The following is a 19,955-nucleotide window of genomic DNA, read 5'->3' on the forward strand; positions in this document are numbered from 1 at the left end:
CAGCAGCGCTGCCTCTCCACGCTCCGGGAAACTGCAGCTGGCGTGTGCCACATCTGTCCCACCTCGCTTTACAAAACAGTCCTGAAGCTTAATCAAATAAAACTATTGTACACAACATTTACATTAGAAAAAGAGAGCTGGGTGTAGGAAAGCCGGGCCTGGTGTTCCCTTTAAGCGAAGGTGGCTCCACAGTTGGGGCATCTTCGCTTCCTCAAGGCAAAACAGCAGATGAACCCAAAGGGGAACAGGATGATGGCCAGGAAGATGCCCAGGAAAGTGAAGCAGTCCTGCAGCACCCCGACCCTGCAGACGGGACAGCCTCCCACGACCACGATAGAGTTGGTAGGATAGCGGGTGACGGTCCGGCTGTGGATGTTGTAGACCCTGGGATGGTGGGTGGGTGTCCCTGTGACGAGGTAGGAGTAGGGCGGCTGCGGGGGCGCGGCGGGGATGGCGCCGTGGCCGTGCGGGCCGCACGCGTAGTCGCCCTGGCCGGCCTCCAGGTTGTAGGCGGGCGGCCGCTCTTGCAGCAGTCTTGTGGTCCATGGCGGCCCGGCCGCGCCCGCCGCTCCGGCCCGGCTCGGCTCGGCTCTGTCGGCCCCGGCGGGGACGCGGCGCACCGGGTGGCTCGGGCCCCTCTGAGGCAGACGCGGGGCGGGGCCCATTATCTCTTAACTCTCAGAGTAACCCTGACGTGTAAATATTACTGTCTCCATTTTCCATTTAAGGAAATTGGGGCTCAGAGAGGTTGAGAAACTTGTTAGGAACTTATAGCTAACAGGTGGAGAAGCTCTTTCAGGTTCTGGTCTGTTTTACTCAGAAGGACATACTGATGTCTGTAATGCCAGCATGTTCAGTCCTTTCTCTACACTGCACCAAGACTGGTCTTCCGTAAATCAAATTATTGTAACATTCTCTGATTCTTTTCAGTGGTTCCCTTTCATTACCTTTAGGATAATTTGTATGCCATACTCCTTAGTGTGGCATACAAATGTGTTATAAGTCTCTGCTGCCTGCCTCTCCGTTCTTACCTCACTCCCTCATATTAAGCTACCCATAATTGCTGGAATACACAATTCCACCTGAAGTGCCCGTTCTTCTCCATCAAACACCTGCAAATCCCAAACTGTGGTCAGGTACAGACTCCTTCTGTGGCCGTCACTATTTGAATTAAATACTCTTGTTTCCCACTGTTACTTATCTCAGTGCATTGAGTGCTTACTCAGTTTTCTCTTCACTTACTCACTTACTGGGCGCTGAGCCTCATGAGGCAGAAACTATTCTTTATCTCCCTTTTCCTTTCTTTATTTTTTAATTTTTTAATTTTTATTTTTTTTTAGAAAGGGTTCGCTCTGTTGCCCAGGCTGCTGGAGTGCAGTGGCACAATCACAGCTCACTGCAACCTTGAACTCCTGGGCTCAAGTGATCCTCTGCCTCAGCCTCCCGAGAAGCTGGAACCACAGGTGTGCACCACCACACCTGGCTAATTTTTTTTTATTCTTAGTAGAGATGTATCTTGCAGTGTTGCCCAGGCTGGTCTTACAGGGATGAGCCACCATGCCTGGCTATTTTGTTTTAAAATAAAACATAAGTTTCAGAACATTCGAAAAAAATACTACACAGTATTGTAGAAGGGGAACAAATGACCTAATCCATTGACACATACCTTGTATTTTCTTGGACAAAATTTGGATTATACTCAAATATTTTTATGTGTAACAGTTTAGACTAACCTTAGGGGTTTTTAGATAAAGACTATTAAAATTACAGTTATTGAATCAAATGCTTACTAAAACTTTCAAGTTGGCTGGGCGCAGTGTCTCATGACTGTAATCTCAACACTTTAGGAGGCCAAGGCAGGCAGATTGCTTGAGCTCAGGAGTTCAAGACCAGCCTGGGCAACATGGTGAAACCCCATCTCTACAAAAAATACAAGTTACCTGGGCATGGTGGCGCACGCCTGTAGTTCCAGCTACTCGGGAGGCTGAGGCAGGAGGGTCACTCGAGCCAAGGATGTTGAGGCTACAGTGAGCTGAGATCACGCCACTGCACTCCAGCCTGGGTGACAAAGCAAGACCCTGTCTCAAAAACAAGAAAAACTTCCAAGTCATAAAAATTAAGGAACTCGTAGAAGTTCTTTTAATTATATTTTTCTTCAGTTGGTCTACTCTCTTAACCTGTCCTAACTAAACTAATGAAAATGAAATGTCTCTATATATTTAAACTTTTTTCTTAACTCTCTAGTTCAAGAATTTGATTTTTTTTCCATCAAGACCCCGACACACTGAGAAGAATAACACAATGCATGTAAAGAACTTTAACAGGGACCAGACAAGGGCAGTGGGGGAGGGAATTGTTTTTAAGAATGATCTTAAGCATTTTTATTTTGCTATCTTTTAAATTCAATACAATGCATGGCCACCACATGTAAGGTATGAAACTTGATTATTAGATCCCGAAAACAGATTATCAAGAACATTTTGGGTACAGTTAGGGAAATCTGAATATGGACAGGAAAGAAATGGTATTAAGTGACAAAAGGGAAAAAGAAAGGGAGAAGGCAGCAGAGAGGGAAAGTATAAATGCTATTCAGTGAGACTTGAGCTGTAAAGTAAATGTTCAGGCCATCTCTGCCCTTCAGCTGGCCAAGGACACCAAGTAGCAAACTGGCATCTACCGGTCAGTGCACTTTGAAATCCTCATTACATGTTCTTTCCACACAGAGAAATAGCTTACCTGCTTTTTTGTGTTTTGATTCCTAGTTTTGAACTACAGGTTTACTTCTCATGAAAATCTTAAGATCAACATGTCAGTGAGGAAATCACCTAGAATTTAGACATTTTCTTTGGAACTTTGGCTGGTCTGTATCATTATTTTGAAAATCTCCTTGATGTTTACAAGCTACCTGACTACTTTATCTTTTATTCTTTAATGATTAGGGTGACCTAGTTCTACATTGCTTGAAGGTAACATTGGCAGTAATGTGACTAGGTACATGTAGACTTGAAATTAAACTCAGCATAAATAAGAGTTCTGTCTCTCCCTCCTTTTATACCTCTTATTGTTTCAAATTCCCTATCCCTTCTGAGTTAAAAGTGCTAAAATTGCATTCTTTTTCTGTTAAACAGGCTGCTTCCTTGGGATTACTACAGTTTCCTATCCTTAATGCTTCTGTGGATGAAAACTGCCAGAATATAACATATAAGGTTGGCTATGCAGAGTGAAAATGTTATTATTATTAATAGAAGATGGGGCAAATGTGCTTGTAGATTAAAGAGACTTCTATTGTACCTCAAATAGTGATCTTTTTTAGACTAGAATTAAAGGTATGGGGTAAAACATTAAACTTAAGTCTAATTCATTGTTGTTGTTTTTGTGTTAATAATACTGTTTAGATATGGAGATTCTTAAAACCATTTTTAAGCTTTTTTTTGTTTGTTTTCTGCTTAAAATAATGGAAATACATAGCTGTATGGCAGATTATGTTACCCACTCTACTTACCCTCTCAAAAAGAAGCAGCTCTTTCAAAATTGAATTCCTGGAATTTTAATATTATTATTATTATTATTATTGGCAGAGTCTCACTCTGTCACCAGTTTGGAGTGCAGTGTTGTGATCATGGCTCACTGCAACCTCAACCTCTCAGGCCCAAGCAATCCTTCTGCCCCAGCCTCCTGTGTAGCTGGGACTATAGGCATGCACCACTATGCCCAACTAATTTTTAAATTTTTTATAGAGACGTGGTCTCATTATGTTGCCCAGGCTGGTCTTGAACTTCTGGTCTAAGCAATCCTCCTGCCTCAGCCTCCCAAAGTGCTGGGATTACAGGCATGAACCACTGCACCTGGCAAATTCCTGGAATTTTAAGATTAAGAATAATTTAAGTGAGAAAAGTAATAAAAGTTTGAATTCAATTTGAGTAAACTGTTCTGTGAGGAGTGAAAGTTTCTTAAGACCGAAAACTCTTTTTGAGATGCCTTTCTTTAAGTTTACTTATCATTAGAAGTGTACAACCAGAGGCTGGGCACGGTGGCTCACGCCTATAATCCCAGCACTTTGGGAGGCTGAGGCGGGTGGATCATGTGAGGTCAGGAGTTTGAGACCAGCCTGGCCAACATGGTGAAACCCTGTCTCTACTAAAAATACAAAAATTAGCCAGCCGTGGTGGCCAGCGCCTGTAGTCCCAACTACTCAGGAGGCTGAGGCGGGAGAATTGCTTGAACCCAGGAGGTGGAGGTTGCAGTGAGCCAAGATTGTGCCACTGCACTCCAGCATGGGCGACAAGAGCAAAACTCCATTTCAAAAACAGAATTAAAAAAAGAAAAAAAAGAAAAGACATGTAGAACCAGAAAGTGAGCTTAGATATTCTAGGAGGTCAGCTCCCATATGGTTAATACAGTCAGCTGTATTAGTTTTAATTTTAATATCTCCTGATTAAGTATATACTTATCACAAAAATTTCAGGCAAGAAAATAATGATGTTGGCCGGGTGTGGTGGCTTCTGCCTGTAATCCCAGCACTTTGGGGGACAGAGGTAGGAGGATGGCTTGAGCCTAGGAATTCAAGACCAGCATGGGCAACAAAGTTAGGAGGCCCCCATCTCTACAGAAAAAAAAAAAAATTAGCCAGGCATGGTGGTGCATGCCTATAGTCTTAGCTGCTTGGGAGGCTGAGGCAGGAGAATCATATGATACCTGGGAGATGGAGGTTGCAGTGAGTTGTGATCATGCCACTGCACTCCAGCCTAGGTGACAAAGTGAAACCCTGCCTTTGTCAAAAAAAAAAAAGAAAAGAAAAAAGAAAACAAAGATGTTTACCCTCAATTCCGTGACCCTAAGATAGCTCACTGTTTATGTTGAGATATACATCTTTCTAGGATTTCATTTTTACATACTTTTTACAAGATATAGAATTATTTATATTTTCTTTAACTTGCTTTTTTCTTTTCCTCTTTTTTTTTTTTTTTTTTAATACAGGGTCTCACTCTGTTGCCTATCTAAAGTATTCCCCATAGAGAATATCTATGCTGTGGTGTAATCATCGCCTCACTGCCGTGTCCACCTCCCACCTCAGCCTTCCGAGTAGCTGGGACTATAGGCACGTGCCACCATGCCCAGCTAATTTTTGTACTTTTTTTTTTTTTGTAGAAATGGGGTCTTGCCATGTTGCCCAGGCTGGTCTCTAACTCCTGGGCTCAAGTGATCCACCCACCTCAGCCTCCCAAAGTGCTGGGTTACAGGCATGAGCTACCGTGCCCAGCCTGTTCTTTTTCATTTACTATATTATAGACATCATTATATGTCAACAAATATAGCTTTGTTATTTATTTAGCCACTGACCTATTTATAAACATCATGATTATTTGCAGTTTCTCAAACTTATCAACAGTGTGTACTCAACATCCCTGTGTATCCCTACATACTTCTGCACTTAGTTCCTTAACACAAATTTTTATAAATGTTGGTACATGTTGTCATATGTTCTCCAGAAAGTCTATACAGGTTAAGTATCCATTACCTGAAATGCTTGGGACCAGAAGCGTTTTTGGATTTAAGATTTTTTTGGATTATGGAATATTTGCATATACAAAGGAGACATCTTGAGGATTGAGCCCAAGTCCAAACATGAAATTCACTTATGTTTCATTTACCCCTCATACACATAGCCTAAAGGTAATTTTATATAATATTTTTAACATTTGTGTGCATGAAACAAAGTTTTTTTTTTTTTTTTTTTGGAGACAGAGTCTTGCTCTGTGGCCCAGGCTGGAGTGCAGTGGTGCGATCTCGGCTCGCTGCAAGCTCTGCCTCCTGGGTTCATGCCATTCTCCTGCCTCAGCCTCCTGAGTAGCTGGGACTACAGGCGCCTGCCACTACGCCTGGCTAATTTCTTTTTGTATTTTTAGTAGAGACGGGGTTTCACTGTGTTAGCCAGGATGGTCTCGATCTCCTGACCTCGTGATCCTCCCGCCTCGGCCTTCCAAAGTGCTGGGATTACAGGCATGAGCCACCGTGCCCGGCCACAAAGTTTTTTTTTTTTCTTTTTTTGACACAGGGTTTTGCTCTGTCACCCATGCATAATCATAGCTTATTGTAACCTAAAACTCTTGGGGTCAAATGATCCTCCCACCTCAGCCTCCCAAGTAGCTGAGACTACAGGCATGTGCCATAATTAAAAAAAATTTCTTTGTAGCTAATTAAAAAAATTTTTTTGTAGAGATGGAGTCTTGCTATGTTGGCCAGGCTGGTCTCGAACTCCTGGCCTCAAGCAATCCTTCTGTGTCAGTCTCCCAAAGTATTGGGATTATAGGCATGAGCCACTATGCCCTGCCAGAACAATGGCTGCATTTTTCTGTTTTTTTTTTTTTTTTATTATTGATGGGCTCTGATATGATTAAATATTACAAAATGAGAACTATTTCAACAACTATGCAGCATAATGTTTAAGGACAAAATATTGAATATACTTTTTATTATATATGTATTTTATCACATAGTAAGGAATGCTGAGGTGCTTAATCCATCCAATAAATTGAGAATAAAAACTTTACATTTCTATATTTGTCAGTATACAGAATTCTGAGATGGATCTTGACTCAGGGTGATAAATCAGTTTTCAAGGAAATTGGCTACATCACATGACATCATTTCAGCCCCCAAAAGTTTCAGATGTTGGAGCATTTCAGATTTCAGATATTTGGACTAGGGATGCTCAGCCTGTACCAGTTACATTCCCACTAACAATGTTGGGAAATAGCCTATTGCCTACATTCTTATCAATAAAAAATTATCATCTTTTTTTGGGCAGAGTCTCACTCTGTCTCCCAGACTGGAGTGCAGTGGCACAATCTCGGCCCACTGCAACCTCCACCTCCCAGGTTCAAGCGATTCTCGTGCCTCAGCCTCCCGAGTAGCTGGGATCACAGGCCTGTGCCACCATGCTAATTTTTGTATTTTTAGTAAAGATGGGGTTTCACTATGTTGGCCAGGCTGGTCTTGAACTCATGACCTCAGGTAATCCAGCCACCTTAGCCTCCCAGAGTGCTGGGATTACAGGCGTGAGCCACTGTGCCTGGCCCAAAAAATCTTTTAAAAATTATTTTTAAATTATTTCTTTTAAATCACTACCAATCTGGTAAAAATGAGTTTTGGTAGTGGTTTCTAGATGGCAGTGAAGGTTGATCCTTTCTTTGCTGTTAGCTTATTCATTAAAAGCCCTACTGTACAATTTTTTATTTTTTAGGCTTCTCATAACATTGGGATAGCAATGGATACTGAGCAGGGTTTGATTGTCCCTAATGTGAAAAATGTTCAGATCTGCTCTATATTTGACATCGCCACTGAACTGAACCGCCTCCAGAAATTGGGCTCTGTAGGTCAGCTCAGCACCACTGATCTTACAGGAGGAACATTTACTCTTTCCAACATTGGATCAGTGAGTAATAATGTTGAAATACATAAACCATTACTTAAGGTTTCTGATCATATGCTTAATTAAAAATAGAAAATGTCACTTGGCATTTGTTCCCTGAAAAATCTTAACTTTTAATACTCTCCTTTTTTTTTTAATAGATTGGTGGTACCTATGCCAAACCAGTGATAATGCCACCTGAATTAGCCATTGGGGCCCTTGGATCAATTAAGGTACATGTATTAGATAACTGAAAAATGGAGTTTAAGCAAATTCAGGGACTAAACACAATGAAGAGTAACCATTTCTAAGGTTTCCCCCTCCTTTTGTAGGTTTTAAGTTTCTGAGTTTATCTTAGAAAGTCTATTATTTCTTTTTTTTTTTTTTAACTTTAAGTTCTGGGATACATGTGCAGAATGTGCAGGTTTGTTACATAAGTATACACATGCCATGGTGGTTTGCTGCACCCATCAACCCATCATCTACATTAGGTATTTCTCCTAATGATATTCCTCCCCTAGCCCCCGACCCCACGACAGGTCTCCAGTGTGTGTTGTTCCCCACCCTCTGTCCATGTGTTCTCATTGTTCAACTCCCACTTATGAGTGAGAACATGCAGTGTTTGGTTTTCTGGTTTCCAGCTTCATCCATGTCCCTGCAAAGGACATGAACTCACTCTTTTTTATGGCTGCGTAGTATTCCATGGTGTGTATGTGCCACATTTTCTTTATCCAGTCTAACATTGATGGGCATTTGGGTTGGTTCCAAGTCTTTGCTATTGTGAATAGTGCTGCAATAAACATACATGTGCATGTGTCTTTATAGTAGCATGATTTATAATCCTTTGGGTATATACTCAGTAATGGGATTGCTGGGTCAAATGGTATTTCTGGTTCTAGATCCTTGAGGAATTGCCACACTGTCTTCCACAATGGTTGAACTCATTTACACTCCCACCAACAGTGTAAAAGCGTTTCTATTTCTCCATATTCTCTCCAGAATCTGTTATTTCCTGCCTTTTTAATGATTGCCATTGTAACTGGCATGGTATCTCATTGTAGTTTTGATTTGCATTTCTCTAATGACCAGTGATCATGAGCTTTTTTTCATATGTTTGTTGGCCATATAAATGTCTTCTTTTTTAAAGTGTCTGTTCATATCCTTTGCCCACTTTATGATGGGTTGTTTGTTTTTTTCTTGTAAATTTGTTTAAGTTCCTTGTAGATTCTGGATATTAGCCCTTTGTCAGATGGATAGATTGCAAAAATGTTCTCCCATTCTGTAGGTTGCCTGTTCTCTCTGATGATAGTTTCTTTTGCTGGGCAGAAGCTCTTTAGTTTAATTAGATCTGATTTGTCAATTTTGGCTTTGTTGCAATTGCTTTTGGTGTTTTAGTCATGAAGTCTTCGCCTATGCCTATGTCCTGAATGGTATTGCCTAGGTTTTCTTCTAGGGTTTTTATGGTTTTAGGTCTTATGTTTCAGTCTTTAATCCATCTTGAGTTAATTTTTGTATAAGGTATAAGGAAGGGGTCCAGTTTCAGTTTTCTGCATATGGCTAGCCAGTTGCCCCAACACCATTTATTAAATAGGGAATCCTTTCCGCATTGCTTGTTTTTGTCAGATTTGTCAAAGATCAGATGAGTTGTAGGTGTGTGGTGTTATTTCTGAGGCCCCTGTTCGGTTCCATTGGTCTGTCTCTCTGTTTTGGTACCAGTACCATGCTGTTTTGGTTACTGTAGCCTTGTCGTATAGTTTGAGGTCAGGTAGCGTGATGCCTCCAGCTTCCTTCTTTTTGTTTAGGATTATCTTGGCTATGTGGGCTCTTTTTTGGTTCCATATGAAATTTAAAGTAGTTTTTTCTAATTCTGTGAGGAAAGTCAATGGTAGCTTGATGGGAATAGCATTGAATCTATAAATTACTTTGGGCAGTTTGGCCATTTTCACAATATTCATTCTTCCTATCCATGAGCATGGAATGTTTTTCCATTTGTTTGTGTCCCCTCGTATTTCCTTGAGCAGTGGTTTGTAATTCTCCTTGAAGAGGTCTGTCACATCCCTTTTAAGTTGGATTCCTAGGTATTTTATTCTCTTTATAGCAATTGCGAATGGGAGTTTCCTCATGATTTGGCTCTCTGTTTGTCTATTATTTGTGTATAGGAATGCTTGTGATTTTTGCACATTGATTTTGTATCCTGAGACTTTGCTGAAGTTCCTTATCAGCTTAAGGAGATTTTGGGCTGAGCCGATGGGGTTTTCTAAATATACAATCATGTCATCTGCAGACAGAGATAATTTGACTTCCTTTCTTCCTATAGAATATGCTTTATTTCCTTCTCTTGCCTGATTGCCCTGGCCAGAACTACCAATACTATGTTGAATAGGAGTGGTGAGAGAGAGGGCATCCTTGTCTTGTGCCGGTTTTCAAAGGGAATGCTTCCGGCTTTTGCCCATTCAGTATAATATTGGCTGTGGGTTTATCATAAATAGCTCTTATTATTTTGAGATATGTTCCATCAATACCAAGTTTATTGAGTGTTTTTAGCATGAAGGGGTGTTGAATTTTATCCAAGGCCTTTTCTGCATCAATTGAAATAATCATGTGGTTTTTGTCATTGGTTATGTTCATGTGATGGATTACGTTTATTGATTTGCATATGTTGAACCAGCCTTGCATCCCAGGGATGAAGCCGACTTGATTGTGATGGATAAGCTTTGTAATGCGCTGCTGGATTCGGTTTGCCAGTATTTTATTGAGGATTTTGGCATCGATGTTCATCAGGGATATTGGCCTGAAATTTTCTTTGTGTGTGTGTGTCTCTGCCAGGTTTTGGTATCAGGATGATGCTGGCCTCATAAAATGATTTAGGGAGGATTCCCTTTTTTTCTGTTGTTTGGAATAGTTTCAGAAGGAATGGTACCAGCTCCTCTTTGTACCTCTGATAGAATTTGGCTGTTAATCTGTCTGGTCCTGGGTTTTTTTGGTTGGTAGGCTATTAGTTACTACCTCAGTTTCAGAACTTGTTATTGGTCTATTCAGGGAGTCGACTTTTTCCTGATTTAGTCTTGGGAGGGTGTATGCGTCCAGCAATTTATCCATTTCTTCTAGATTTTCTAGTTTATATGTGAAGAGGTGTTTATAGTATTCTCTGATGGTAGTTTGTATTTCTGTGGGATCAGTGGTGATATCCCCTTTATCATTTTTTATTATGTCTATTTGATTCTTCCCTCTTTTCTTCTTTATTAGTCCAGCTAGCGGTGCATCAATTTTGTTAATCTTTTCAAAAAACCAGCTCCTGGATTCATTGATTTTTTTGAAGGGTTTTTTTTTGTGTCTCTATCTCCTTCAATTCTGCTCTGATCTTGTTTATTTCTTGTCTTCTGCTAGGTTTTGAACGTGTTTGCTCTTGCTTCTCTAGTTCTTTTAATTGTGATGTTAGGGTGTTGATTTTAGATCTTTCCTGCTTTCTTCTGTGGGCATTTAGTGCTATAAATTTCCCTCTACACATACTTTAGCTGTGTTCCAGAGATTCTGGTATGTTGTGTCTTTGTTCTCATTGGTTTCAAAGAACATCTTTATTTCTGCCTTCATTTCATTATTTACCCAGCAGTCATTCAAGAGCAAGTTATTTGGTTTCCATGTAGTTGTGTGGTTTTGAGTGAGTTTCTTAACCCTGAGTTCTAATTTGATTGCACTGTGGTCTGAGAGACTGCTTGTTATTGTTTCCATTCTTTTGCACTTGCTGAGGAGAGTTTTATTTCCAATTGTGTGTTCGATTTTAGAATTAGTGCTATGTGGTGCTGAAAAGAATGTATATTCTGTTGATTTGGGGTGGAGAGTTCTGTCGATGTCTATTAGGTCTGCTTGGTCCACAGCTGAGTTCAAGTCCTGAAGATGCTTGTTAATTTTCTGTCTCATTGTTCTGTCTAATGTTGACAGTGGGGTGTTAAAGTCTCCCATTATTATTGTGTGGGAATCTAAGTCTCTTTGCAAGTCTCTAAGAACTTGCTTTATGAATCTGGGTGCTCCTGTATTGGGTGCATATATGTTTAGGATAGTTAGCTATTCTTGTTGCATTGATCCCTTTACCATTATGTAATGCCCTTCTTTGTCTTTTTTTTATCTTTGTTGGTTTAAAGTCTGTTTTATCAGAGACTAGGATTGCAACCCCTGTTTTTTTGTTTTGTTTTGTTTTGTTTGTTTTGCTTTCCTCTTGCTTAGTAAATCTTCCTCCATCCCTTTATTTTGAGCCTATGTGTGTCTTTGCACATGAGATGGGTCTCCTGAATACAGCACATTGATGGGTCTTGACTCTTTATCCAGTTTGCCAATCTGTGTCTTTTAATTGAGGCATTTAGCCCATTTACATTTGAAGTTAATATTGTTATATGCAAATTTGATCCTGTCATTATGATGATAGCTAGTTATTTTGCCTGTTAGTTAATGCAGTTTCTTCATAGTGTCGATGGTCTTTACATTTTGGGTTGCTTTTGCAGTGGCTGCTACCAGTTGTTCCTTTCCATGTTTAGTGCTTCCTTCAGGAGCTCTTGTAAGGCAGACTTGGTGGTGACAAAATCTGTCAGCATTTGCTTGTCTGTAAAGGATTTTATTTCTCCTTCACTTATGAAGCTTATTTTAGCTGGATATGAAATTCTGGGTTGAAAATTCTTTTCTTTAAGAGTGTTGAATATTGGCCCCCACACTCTTCTGGCTTGTAGAGTTTCTGCCAAGAGATCCACTGTTAGTCTGATGGGCTTCCCTTTGTGGGTAACCCGACCTTTGTCTCTGGTTGCCCTTAACGTTTTTTTCCTTCATTTCAACCTTGGTGAATCTGACAATTATGGGTCTTGGGGTTGCTCTTCTCGAGGAGTATCTTTGTGGTGTTTTCTGTATTTCCTGAATTTGAATGTTGGCCTGTCTTGCTAGTTTGGGGAAGTTTTCCTGAATAGTATCCTGAAGTGTGTTTTCCAACTTGGTTCCATTCTCCCTGTTACTTTCAGGTACACCAATCAAACGTAGTTTTGGTCTTTTTCACATAGTCTCATATTTCTTGAGGCTTTGTTCGTTCCTTCTCATTCTTTTTTCTCTAATCTTGTCTTCATGCTTTATTTCATAAAGTTGATCTTCAATCTCTGATATCCTTTCTTCCGCTTGATCGATTCGGCTATTGATACTTGTGTATGCTTCACGAAGTTCTTATGCTGTGTTTTTCAGCTCCATCAGGTCATTTATGTTCTTCTCTAAACTGGTTATTCTAGTTAGCAATTCCTCTAACCTTTTATCAAGGTTCCTAGCTTCCTTGCATTGGGTTAGAACATGCTCCTTTAGCTTGGAGGAGTTTGTTATTACCTGAAGCCTACTTGTGTCAGTTCATCAAACTCATTCTCTGTCCAGTTTTGTTCCCTTGCTGGCGAGGAGTTGTGATCCTTTGGAGGAGAAGAGGCGTTCTGGTTTTTGGCATTTTCAGCCTTTTTGTGCTGGTTTTTCCTCATCTTTGTGGATTTATCTACCTTTGATCTTTGCTGTTGGTGACCTTTGGATGGAGTTTTTGCATGGTCGTCCTTTTTGTTGATGTTGATGCTATCGCTTTCTGTTTGTTAGTTTTCCTTCTAACAGTCAGGCCCCTCTTCTGCAGGTCTGCTGGAGTTTGCTGGGGGTCCACTCCAGACCCTGTTTGCCTGGGTATCACCAGTGGAGGCTGTAGAACAGCAAAGATTGCTGCCTGCTTCTTCCTCTGGAAGCTTCGTCCCAGAGGGGCACCTGCCAGATGCCAGCGAGAGCTCTCCTGTATGAGGTGTCTGTCAATCCCTGCTGGGAGGTGTCTCCCTGTCAGGAGGCATGGGGGTCAGGGACCCACTTGAGGAGGCAGTCTGTCCCTTAGCAGAGCTCAAGCGCTATGCTGGGAGATCCACTGCTCTTTTCAGGGCCGGCAGGCAGGAAGGTTTAATTCTGCTGAAGCTACGCCCATAGCCACCCCTTCCCCCAGGTGCTCTGTCCCAGGGAGATTGGGAGTTTTATCTATAAGCCCCTGACTGGTGCTGCTGCCTTTCTTTCAGAGATGCCTGCCCAGAGAGGAGGAATCTAGAGAGGCAGTCTGGATACAGTGGCTTTGCTGAGCTGCAGTGAGCTCTGCCCAGTTTGAACTTCCCTGTGGCTTTATTTACACTGTGAGGGGAAAACCGCCTACTCAAGCCTCAGTAGTGGCTGACACCCCTCCCCCCACCAACCTCCAGCATCCCAGGTCAACTTCAGACTGCTGTGCTGGCAGCGAGAATTTCAAGACAGTGGATCTTAGCTTGCTGGGTTCCGTGAGGTTGGAATCCACTGAGCAAGACCACTTGGCTTCTTGGCTTCAGCCGCCTTTCCAGGGGAGTGTACAGTTCTGTCTCACTGGTGTTCCAGGCACCACTGGGGTATGAAAAAAGAAAAAACTGCAGCTAGCTTGGTGTCTGCCCAAACAGCCTCCCGGTTTTGTGCTTGAAATTCAGAGCCCTTGTGGAGTAGGCATCCGAGGGAATATCCTGGTCTGTGGGATGCAAAGACCATGGGAAAAGCATAGTATCTGGGCTGGATAGCACCATCCCTCATAGCACGGTCCCTCATGGCTTCCCTTGGCTAAGGGAGGGAGTTCCCTGACCCCTTGCACCTCCCAGGTAAGGCGATGCCCCATCCTGCTTCTGCTGGCCCTCCATGGGCTGCACCCACTGTCTAACCAGTCCCAATGAGATGAACCGGGTACCTCAGTTGGAAATGCAGAAATCACCCACCTTCTGCCTTGGTCTCACTGGGAGCTGCAGACTAGAGCTGTTCCTGTTCTGCCATCTTGCCTGGGAATCCAAAAACCTATTATTTCTTCCTAAGAGCTAGGCTTGCACTTCTGGTGGCTGCCTCTGTGTGTAATAAATGGTGATGACCTGGGTTGTTTCTATATGGATCAACCATTGTGGATTATGCCAGGCACAGATACTGAGTCTTTATGAATAATCACAAATATAGCCAATCTACTTCTATCAAAATATCTTCATTTCATTATACCAAAGAATAATAGAAAAGCAATTGAAAATGTTATTTTAAACAAAGTGAGACTCATTTAGAACATTCTTTGCTCAGGAATCATTGGGAGTGTTAGTTAAAAGTGCAGATTTCTTTACCTTAGGGGCAGAACCCTCCGAACTTAGATTTTGAACAAGAACCCAAATGAGTGCAAAAAGGTGATCGGTGACCATGGTTTAGAAGACACTGACTTAGAATAAGGGTTGCAATGATTCTTAACCCTGGCTACATGTTAGAATCATACAGGAGCTTGAAAAAAAGTATGGCCAAGCTCCCCCTCTACCAGCTGAATTGGAATTTTGAGGGATGGGACTTGGGTACCCCCTATTAATTCAGGGTTGAGGACCACTGAGGCAAATAAGCTCCTGGATACCACTTCAATACCATGTTTATTAAATGTCATTGTCACTACATTAAGAAGAGTGTGTTTTAAGAAGAGCTTTTCTTTTCTACACTTATAATGCTTCCATGTTGAACATCTCTGGGACTTGTCCTCATGAGTTTATTCCTTGCGTGTTGGAACCCTCACAAATTCTTTCCTTCAGCCTTTGATTTGCTTTCTAGTAGATAGTAAATTAGCATCTAAGTCATTCCCCCTTCCTGACATCCACTTTCCCTTCTGGCAAGCAGAGGAGATAGGGAGAAAAAACAAAAAGACACAGTATGTCACTATTTCCAAATCAGGAGTTCTCTGAGTGATAACTTCTCTCTATCACTCATTCTCTTTTCCAACAAGAATTCAACATTTGATTCTCACAAAATTCTGGCTTCCTGCAGTTTCCAAACCATTATACCTGTTTGACAAAATTTTGTGTTCTCTTTCCTTCTGAATTATATGTGTATATGTATATAATTATGGTAAAATATATAAACATAAATTGACCATTTAAACCATTTTTAAGTATATTGTTCAGTGGCATTAAGTACATTTACATTGTTTGCCACCATCACCACCATCTGTCTCCAGAACTTTTTCATTATCCCAAACTGAAACTCTGCACTTACTGAATAATCTCTCCATTTCCCCAGCCTTTGGTAACCACCATTCTATTTTCTGTCTGTATGAATTAATTGGACTATTCTAGGTACCTCATGTAAGTGGAATCATACAGTATTTGTCCTTTTGTATCTGGCTGAAAGTTCATTCATGTAGCATGTATCAGAATTTCATTAGTTTTTAAGGGTAAATAGTATACTGTTGTATATACATGTATGCCATGTTTTGTTTATACATTCATCTGTCAATGAATATTTGGATTATTTCCATTTTTTGGCTCTTGTGAATAATGGTGCTATGAAAAAATGAATATTTGATTTATAAATATCTGTTCAATAGATATATTTTTACAGAATCATTTTATCCATGTTTTTTTCTAGCCATGAAGCGTAGTTCTTAGAGTAGAAATCTTATTCATCACTTAAAATAATATTTGTGGGGTAGGGACAAATAGTATTTAATTCCTTTCTCCCTTTGTGTCATCTTTCCTTTGCTATTTTGTTTTCATTATAGAATTTTAATTCCTTCTTGCTAAATTGTTTAAGTCATTAAGTCTTCCATGTTACTCAATTCTCAGTATTCGTTTTCTTTGACCCGCTAGTTGACCTTGAGATGACTGATCAATCCAACCTCTTTGGAAAACTTTCTTAATGTTGACTTGCAGAATACCTGGCCATTTTGGTTTTCCTCCTATGTCACTGCCTATTCCCTCTAAGTCTCCTTTACCCATACCTCCTAATGTTCCTAATCTCTACACATTGAAGCACCCCAGGATTCAGTTCTCACTGCTTTTCTTTATCTGATCTTTCAATACCATTTATACACTGATGACTCCCAGGTTTATATCTCTAGACTGGACCTCACTTTTGAACTTACTCTTATATCTTGCTTGGATGTATAAAGGCATCTTGAATTTTAACATGTCTAAAACTGAGCTCCTGCTCCTTTCCTCACTGCCCCCCACCATCAGACCTGCTCCTCCTAAAGTCATCCTCTTTCAGTGAATGGCCAGTCTGCTCAGATACTTCCAAGGGCTTCTCATCTCACTCAGAATCGAAGACAAGTAGTTGCAGTGGCCTACATGGCTTTACACAGATGCTACTCAGTGTCCTCAAGGATCCACATCTGGCTGTGACTGTTGTATCCCAGCCATGAGGAGATCAGTATGGAAAAACAGAGTAGAGCTTAGAAACTTTTATAGCAGTTTGACAGCATGATTTTATGTCTATTGAATCTAATAATAAGTTGGGGCTTATATTTTGTCTACCTTTTTTTTAATAGTGAAAATATATATATTTAGAATTAGCCAGCTGGGTTCATTTTAGGTGATCCCAATTTTGTTGGCAACATCCAAAGCATTGTAATCAGGAGCTAATGGAATATATGCCTTCCTCTCTCCATCAGGCCTGATCAAGGTGTTGACCTTGGCCGCATCAGTGTCATAGAGCTTCTTCACAGCCTGTTCGATGTGGTGCTTACTGGCTTTAACATCCACAAAGAACACAAGCATGTTGTTGTCCTCTGTCTTCCTCCTGGCCAACTCAGTGGTCAGGGGAACTTGATAATGGCTTATTTCCTCACTGCCTTCAGTGAGGAATCCTTATTTAATTGTCTGTCTCTCCCCAGAGCCTAGAAGAATACTTGGCACATAGTGGGTATACAGTATTGAAATCTGAGATGAAAGTTAATGAATGTAGGTATGGAAATTGTACAAGGGATAGGAAGTACCTTGGAGAACTTCTGTAAGCTCCAGGCATATACTCCAAGATGGGAAGAGTAGGAATCAGCATTTTCAAAAGTCATTGGGGTGCCCATTTTTTTCTCTACTGTAGGAAGAAGGGTTTGCCTGATCTTACACCATTGTTAGAGCTTGAGCTTTGAGCAAGTGAAGGTTTACTCTTTGTTCTTTTTTTTTTTTTTTTTTTTTTCATTTCCAGGCCATTCCCCGATTTAACCAGAAAGGAGAAGTATATAAGGCACAGATAATGAATGTGAGCTGGTCAGCTGATCACAGAGTTATTGATGGTGCTACAATGTCACGCTTCTCTAATTTGTGGAAATCCTACTTAGAAAACCCAGCTTTTATGCTACTAGATCTGAAATGAAGACCGATAAGACATTCTTGAACTTTTTGAGCTTCCAAAGCGTATGTAAACCCTAGCTGTGCCAGCACATGTTCATCTTTACAATTTATATTGTAAATGATTTGTATCGTATGATTAAGGATCTAAGGCACAATATTTGTCACTGTTCTATTAGACTTTTTACTGAAAATGAATAATGGTGTAATGGTTCTCCTTGGGGCTGTCACATTTTATAGGTCAGAGTGTGACTTCTTAACATGGTGCTGACGTTTTTGTGTCAATGGCTTGAAACTGGCAAGATTAACAAAATTAGGCCGGGCACTGTGGTTCACGCCTGTAATCCCAGCACTTTGGGAGGCCGAGGTGGGCGGATCACCTGAGGTTAGAAGTTTCAGACCAGCCTGGCCAACATGGTGAAACCCGGCCTCTACTAAAAATACAAAAATTAGCTGGGTGTGGTGGCGGGTACCTATAATCCCAGCTACTCGGGAGGCTGAGGCAGGAGAATCACTTGAACCTGGGAGGTGGAGGTTGCAGTGAGCTGAGATCGTGCCATTACACTTCAGCCTGGGCGACAGAGCAAGACTCCATCTCAAAAACAAAAAAAGACAAAATTCATGTTACTTAAAAGACAGGTAGCCATATACAGACAGTATGTGCCCTATTTTTTTTTAACTGACTCTTAATGAAACTTTTTAATTTTACTTAATTAAGAAACGGAATTTATATACAAAAATATTTTCCATTTCCCTGTTATCATGCTAATTGTTGTATAAAATAAGTGCAATTATACTTCTCTTTTGAGATATCCAAGAGTGTATTCTTGCTCTGTATAGAGAATATCATCTGATAATGTCTTATTTATATTAATTAATGTCTTTGAAAAGGGAAAAGTATAAACTGGCCTCAAAAATGTCCAATTATAGTTTTATAACCAGTCTATTAAAGGTGTTTGTTTAAAATGGATATACTTTTAGATTTGTGGTAATGCTTTGGTATTTTCTTGGGGAAGACCTTCACCTTTGCAAACTTGCCTCATGTAAGGAAGGTACTTTAAATGTAGCAGCCACTGACATTTCTTTTTTAAAAAAAAATTTCAGAAGTCTACTTCCTTTTAACTTTTTTGGTCTTCAGCTAAAAAATAGGATAAGAAATTAAGGTCTATTCATTCTCCATATCCTGGGTAAGAATGTAAATAAGAGGAGAAGGAAGAGTCTAATAGTAATTATGGATATAAAAAATAAGAAATTTTGTATAGAAATGAAGGTTTCATAATGATCATTTTGTTAAAGGTCTACTTTAATCAGAAATAGCAACGAGATGAATGTATCCAACATTTCAATTTGCATTCGGAAATCCATGTTGTTTCTAATATTGTCCAGTTGAAAACTGTATGCCAAAATTAGTTGTTTAAGTGAAGTTTTGTGACAGAAAAAAGGTTGTTTTAATATCTACTTGGTTTTTCTCAAAATGGAAATAATTTTAAAATCTGGAAACAATAAATCAGCCAGGTGTGACGACTTGTAACTGTAATCCGAATTATAGGGGAGGCTGAAGCAGGAGGATCACTTGAGGCCAGGAGTTTGAGACCAGCCTGGGGAACATAGTGAGATCCCATCTCAAAAAAAATTATTTTTAAAATTAGCCTGGTGGCTCACACCTGTAATCCCAGCACTTTGGGAGGCCGAGGCAGCCAAATCACCTGAGGTCAGGAGTTCGAGACCACCCTGGCCAACGTGGTGAAACCCCGTCTCTACAGTTTTGTAAAAATACAAAAAATTACCTGGGCCTGGTGGCACACATCTGTAGTCCCAGCTACTCGGGAGGCTGAGGCAGGAGAATTGCTTGAGCCTGAGAGGTGGAGGTTACAGTGAGCAGAGATCACACCACTGCACTCCAGCCTGGGTGACAGAGCAACACTTTGTCTCAAAAAAAAAAAAAACCCAAAAAGCCAAGTGTGGTGGTGTGCACCTATAGTCCCAGCTACTCAGGAAGCTGAGACAGGAGGATCAATTGAGCCCAGGAGTTCAAAGCTGTAGTGAGCTGTCATTGTGCCACTATCCTCCAGTATGGGTGACAGAGTGAGACCTGGTCTCTAAAAAAATAAAATAAAATAAAAAAATAGGTCAAATAAATACTGTTATTCTAAAATTTCAGATAATACAAAGAGTTAACCAATAAAATAAAAAGTCATTCATAATCTTACCACTATTAACATTTTGATGTATGTATCTGTATATATGGCTATTCTTTTTTATTAAAACATGATCATAGTATATCTACTATTTTATTATTTGATTTTTAAAATTTAACATTATATTATGGGTAACCTTACATGTCAATAAACAATTCCACATTGTCGTGCTTTAAATGGCTGCATAGGCTTGATGTGGTGGCTCACGCCTGTAAT

The 19,955-nt window shown here is 40.4% G+C and overlaps 1 protein-coding gene across 6 annotated transcripts in view; it reads left to right on the plus strand.

The window, feature by feature from the left end:
* DBT (dihydrolipoamide branched chain transacylase E2) overlaps positions 1–19,495 on the plus strand; it is a 55,417-nt gene extending 35,922 nt beyond the window's left edge. Inside the window, exons 8-12 of one of the 6 annotated variants that reach the window (XM_063652573.1) lie at positions 217–342; positions 3,129–3,206; positions 7,244–7,435; positions 7,573–7,644; positions 17,399–19,495. In XM_063652573.1, coding sequence (XP_063508643.1) covers positions 217–342; positions 3,129–3,206; positions 7,244–7,435; positions 7,573–7,644; positions 17,399–17,566 — 636 coding nt within the window. In that variant the 3' untranslated portion in view covers positions 17,567–19,495. Of the gene's footprint in view, positions 1–216; positions 343–3,128; positions 3,208–7,243; positions 7,436–7,572; positions 7,645–17,398 lie in introns of those variants that run through there. The other 5 variants (XM_054474881.2, XM_063652574.1, XM_063652578.1 and 2 more) reach the window with 5 other exon arrangements.
* The last annotated feature ends 460 nt before the right edge of the window (positions 19,496–19,955 follow it).

The sequence above is a fragment of the Pongo pygmaeus genome, chromosome 1 (genome assembly GCF_028885625.2).
Source record: "Pongo pygmaeus isolate AG05252 chromosome 1, NHGRI_mPonPyg2-v2.0_pri, whole genome shotgun sequence".
In the NCBI taxonomy this organism is placed as follows: Eukaryota; Metazoa; Chordata; class Mammalia; order Primates; family Hominidae; genus Pongo; species Pongo pygmaeus.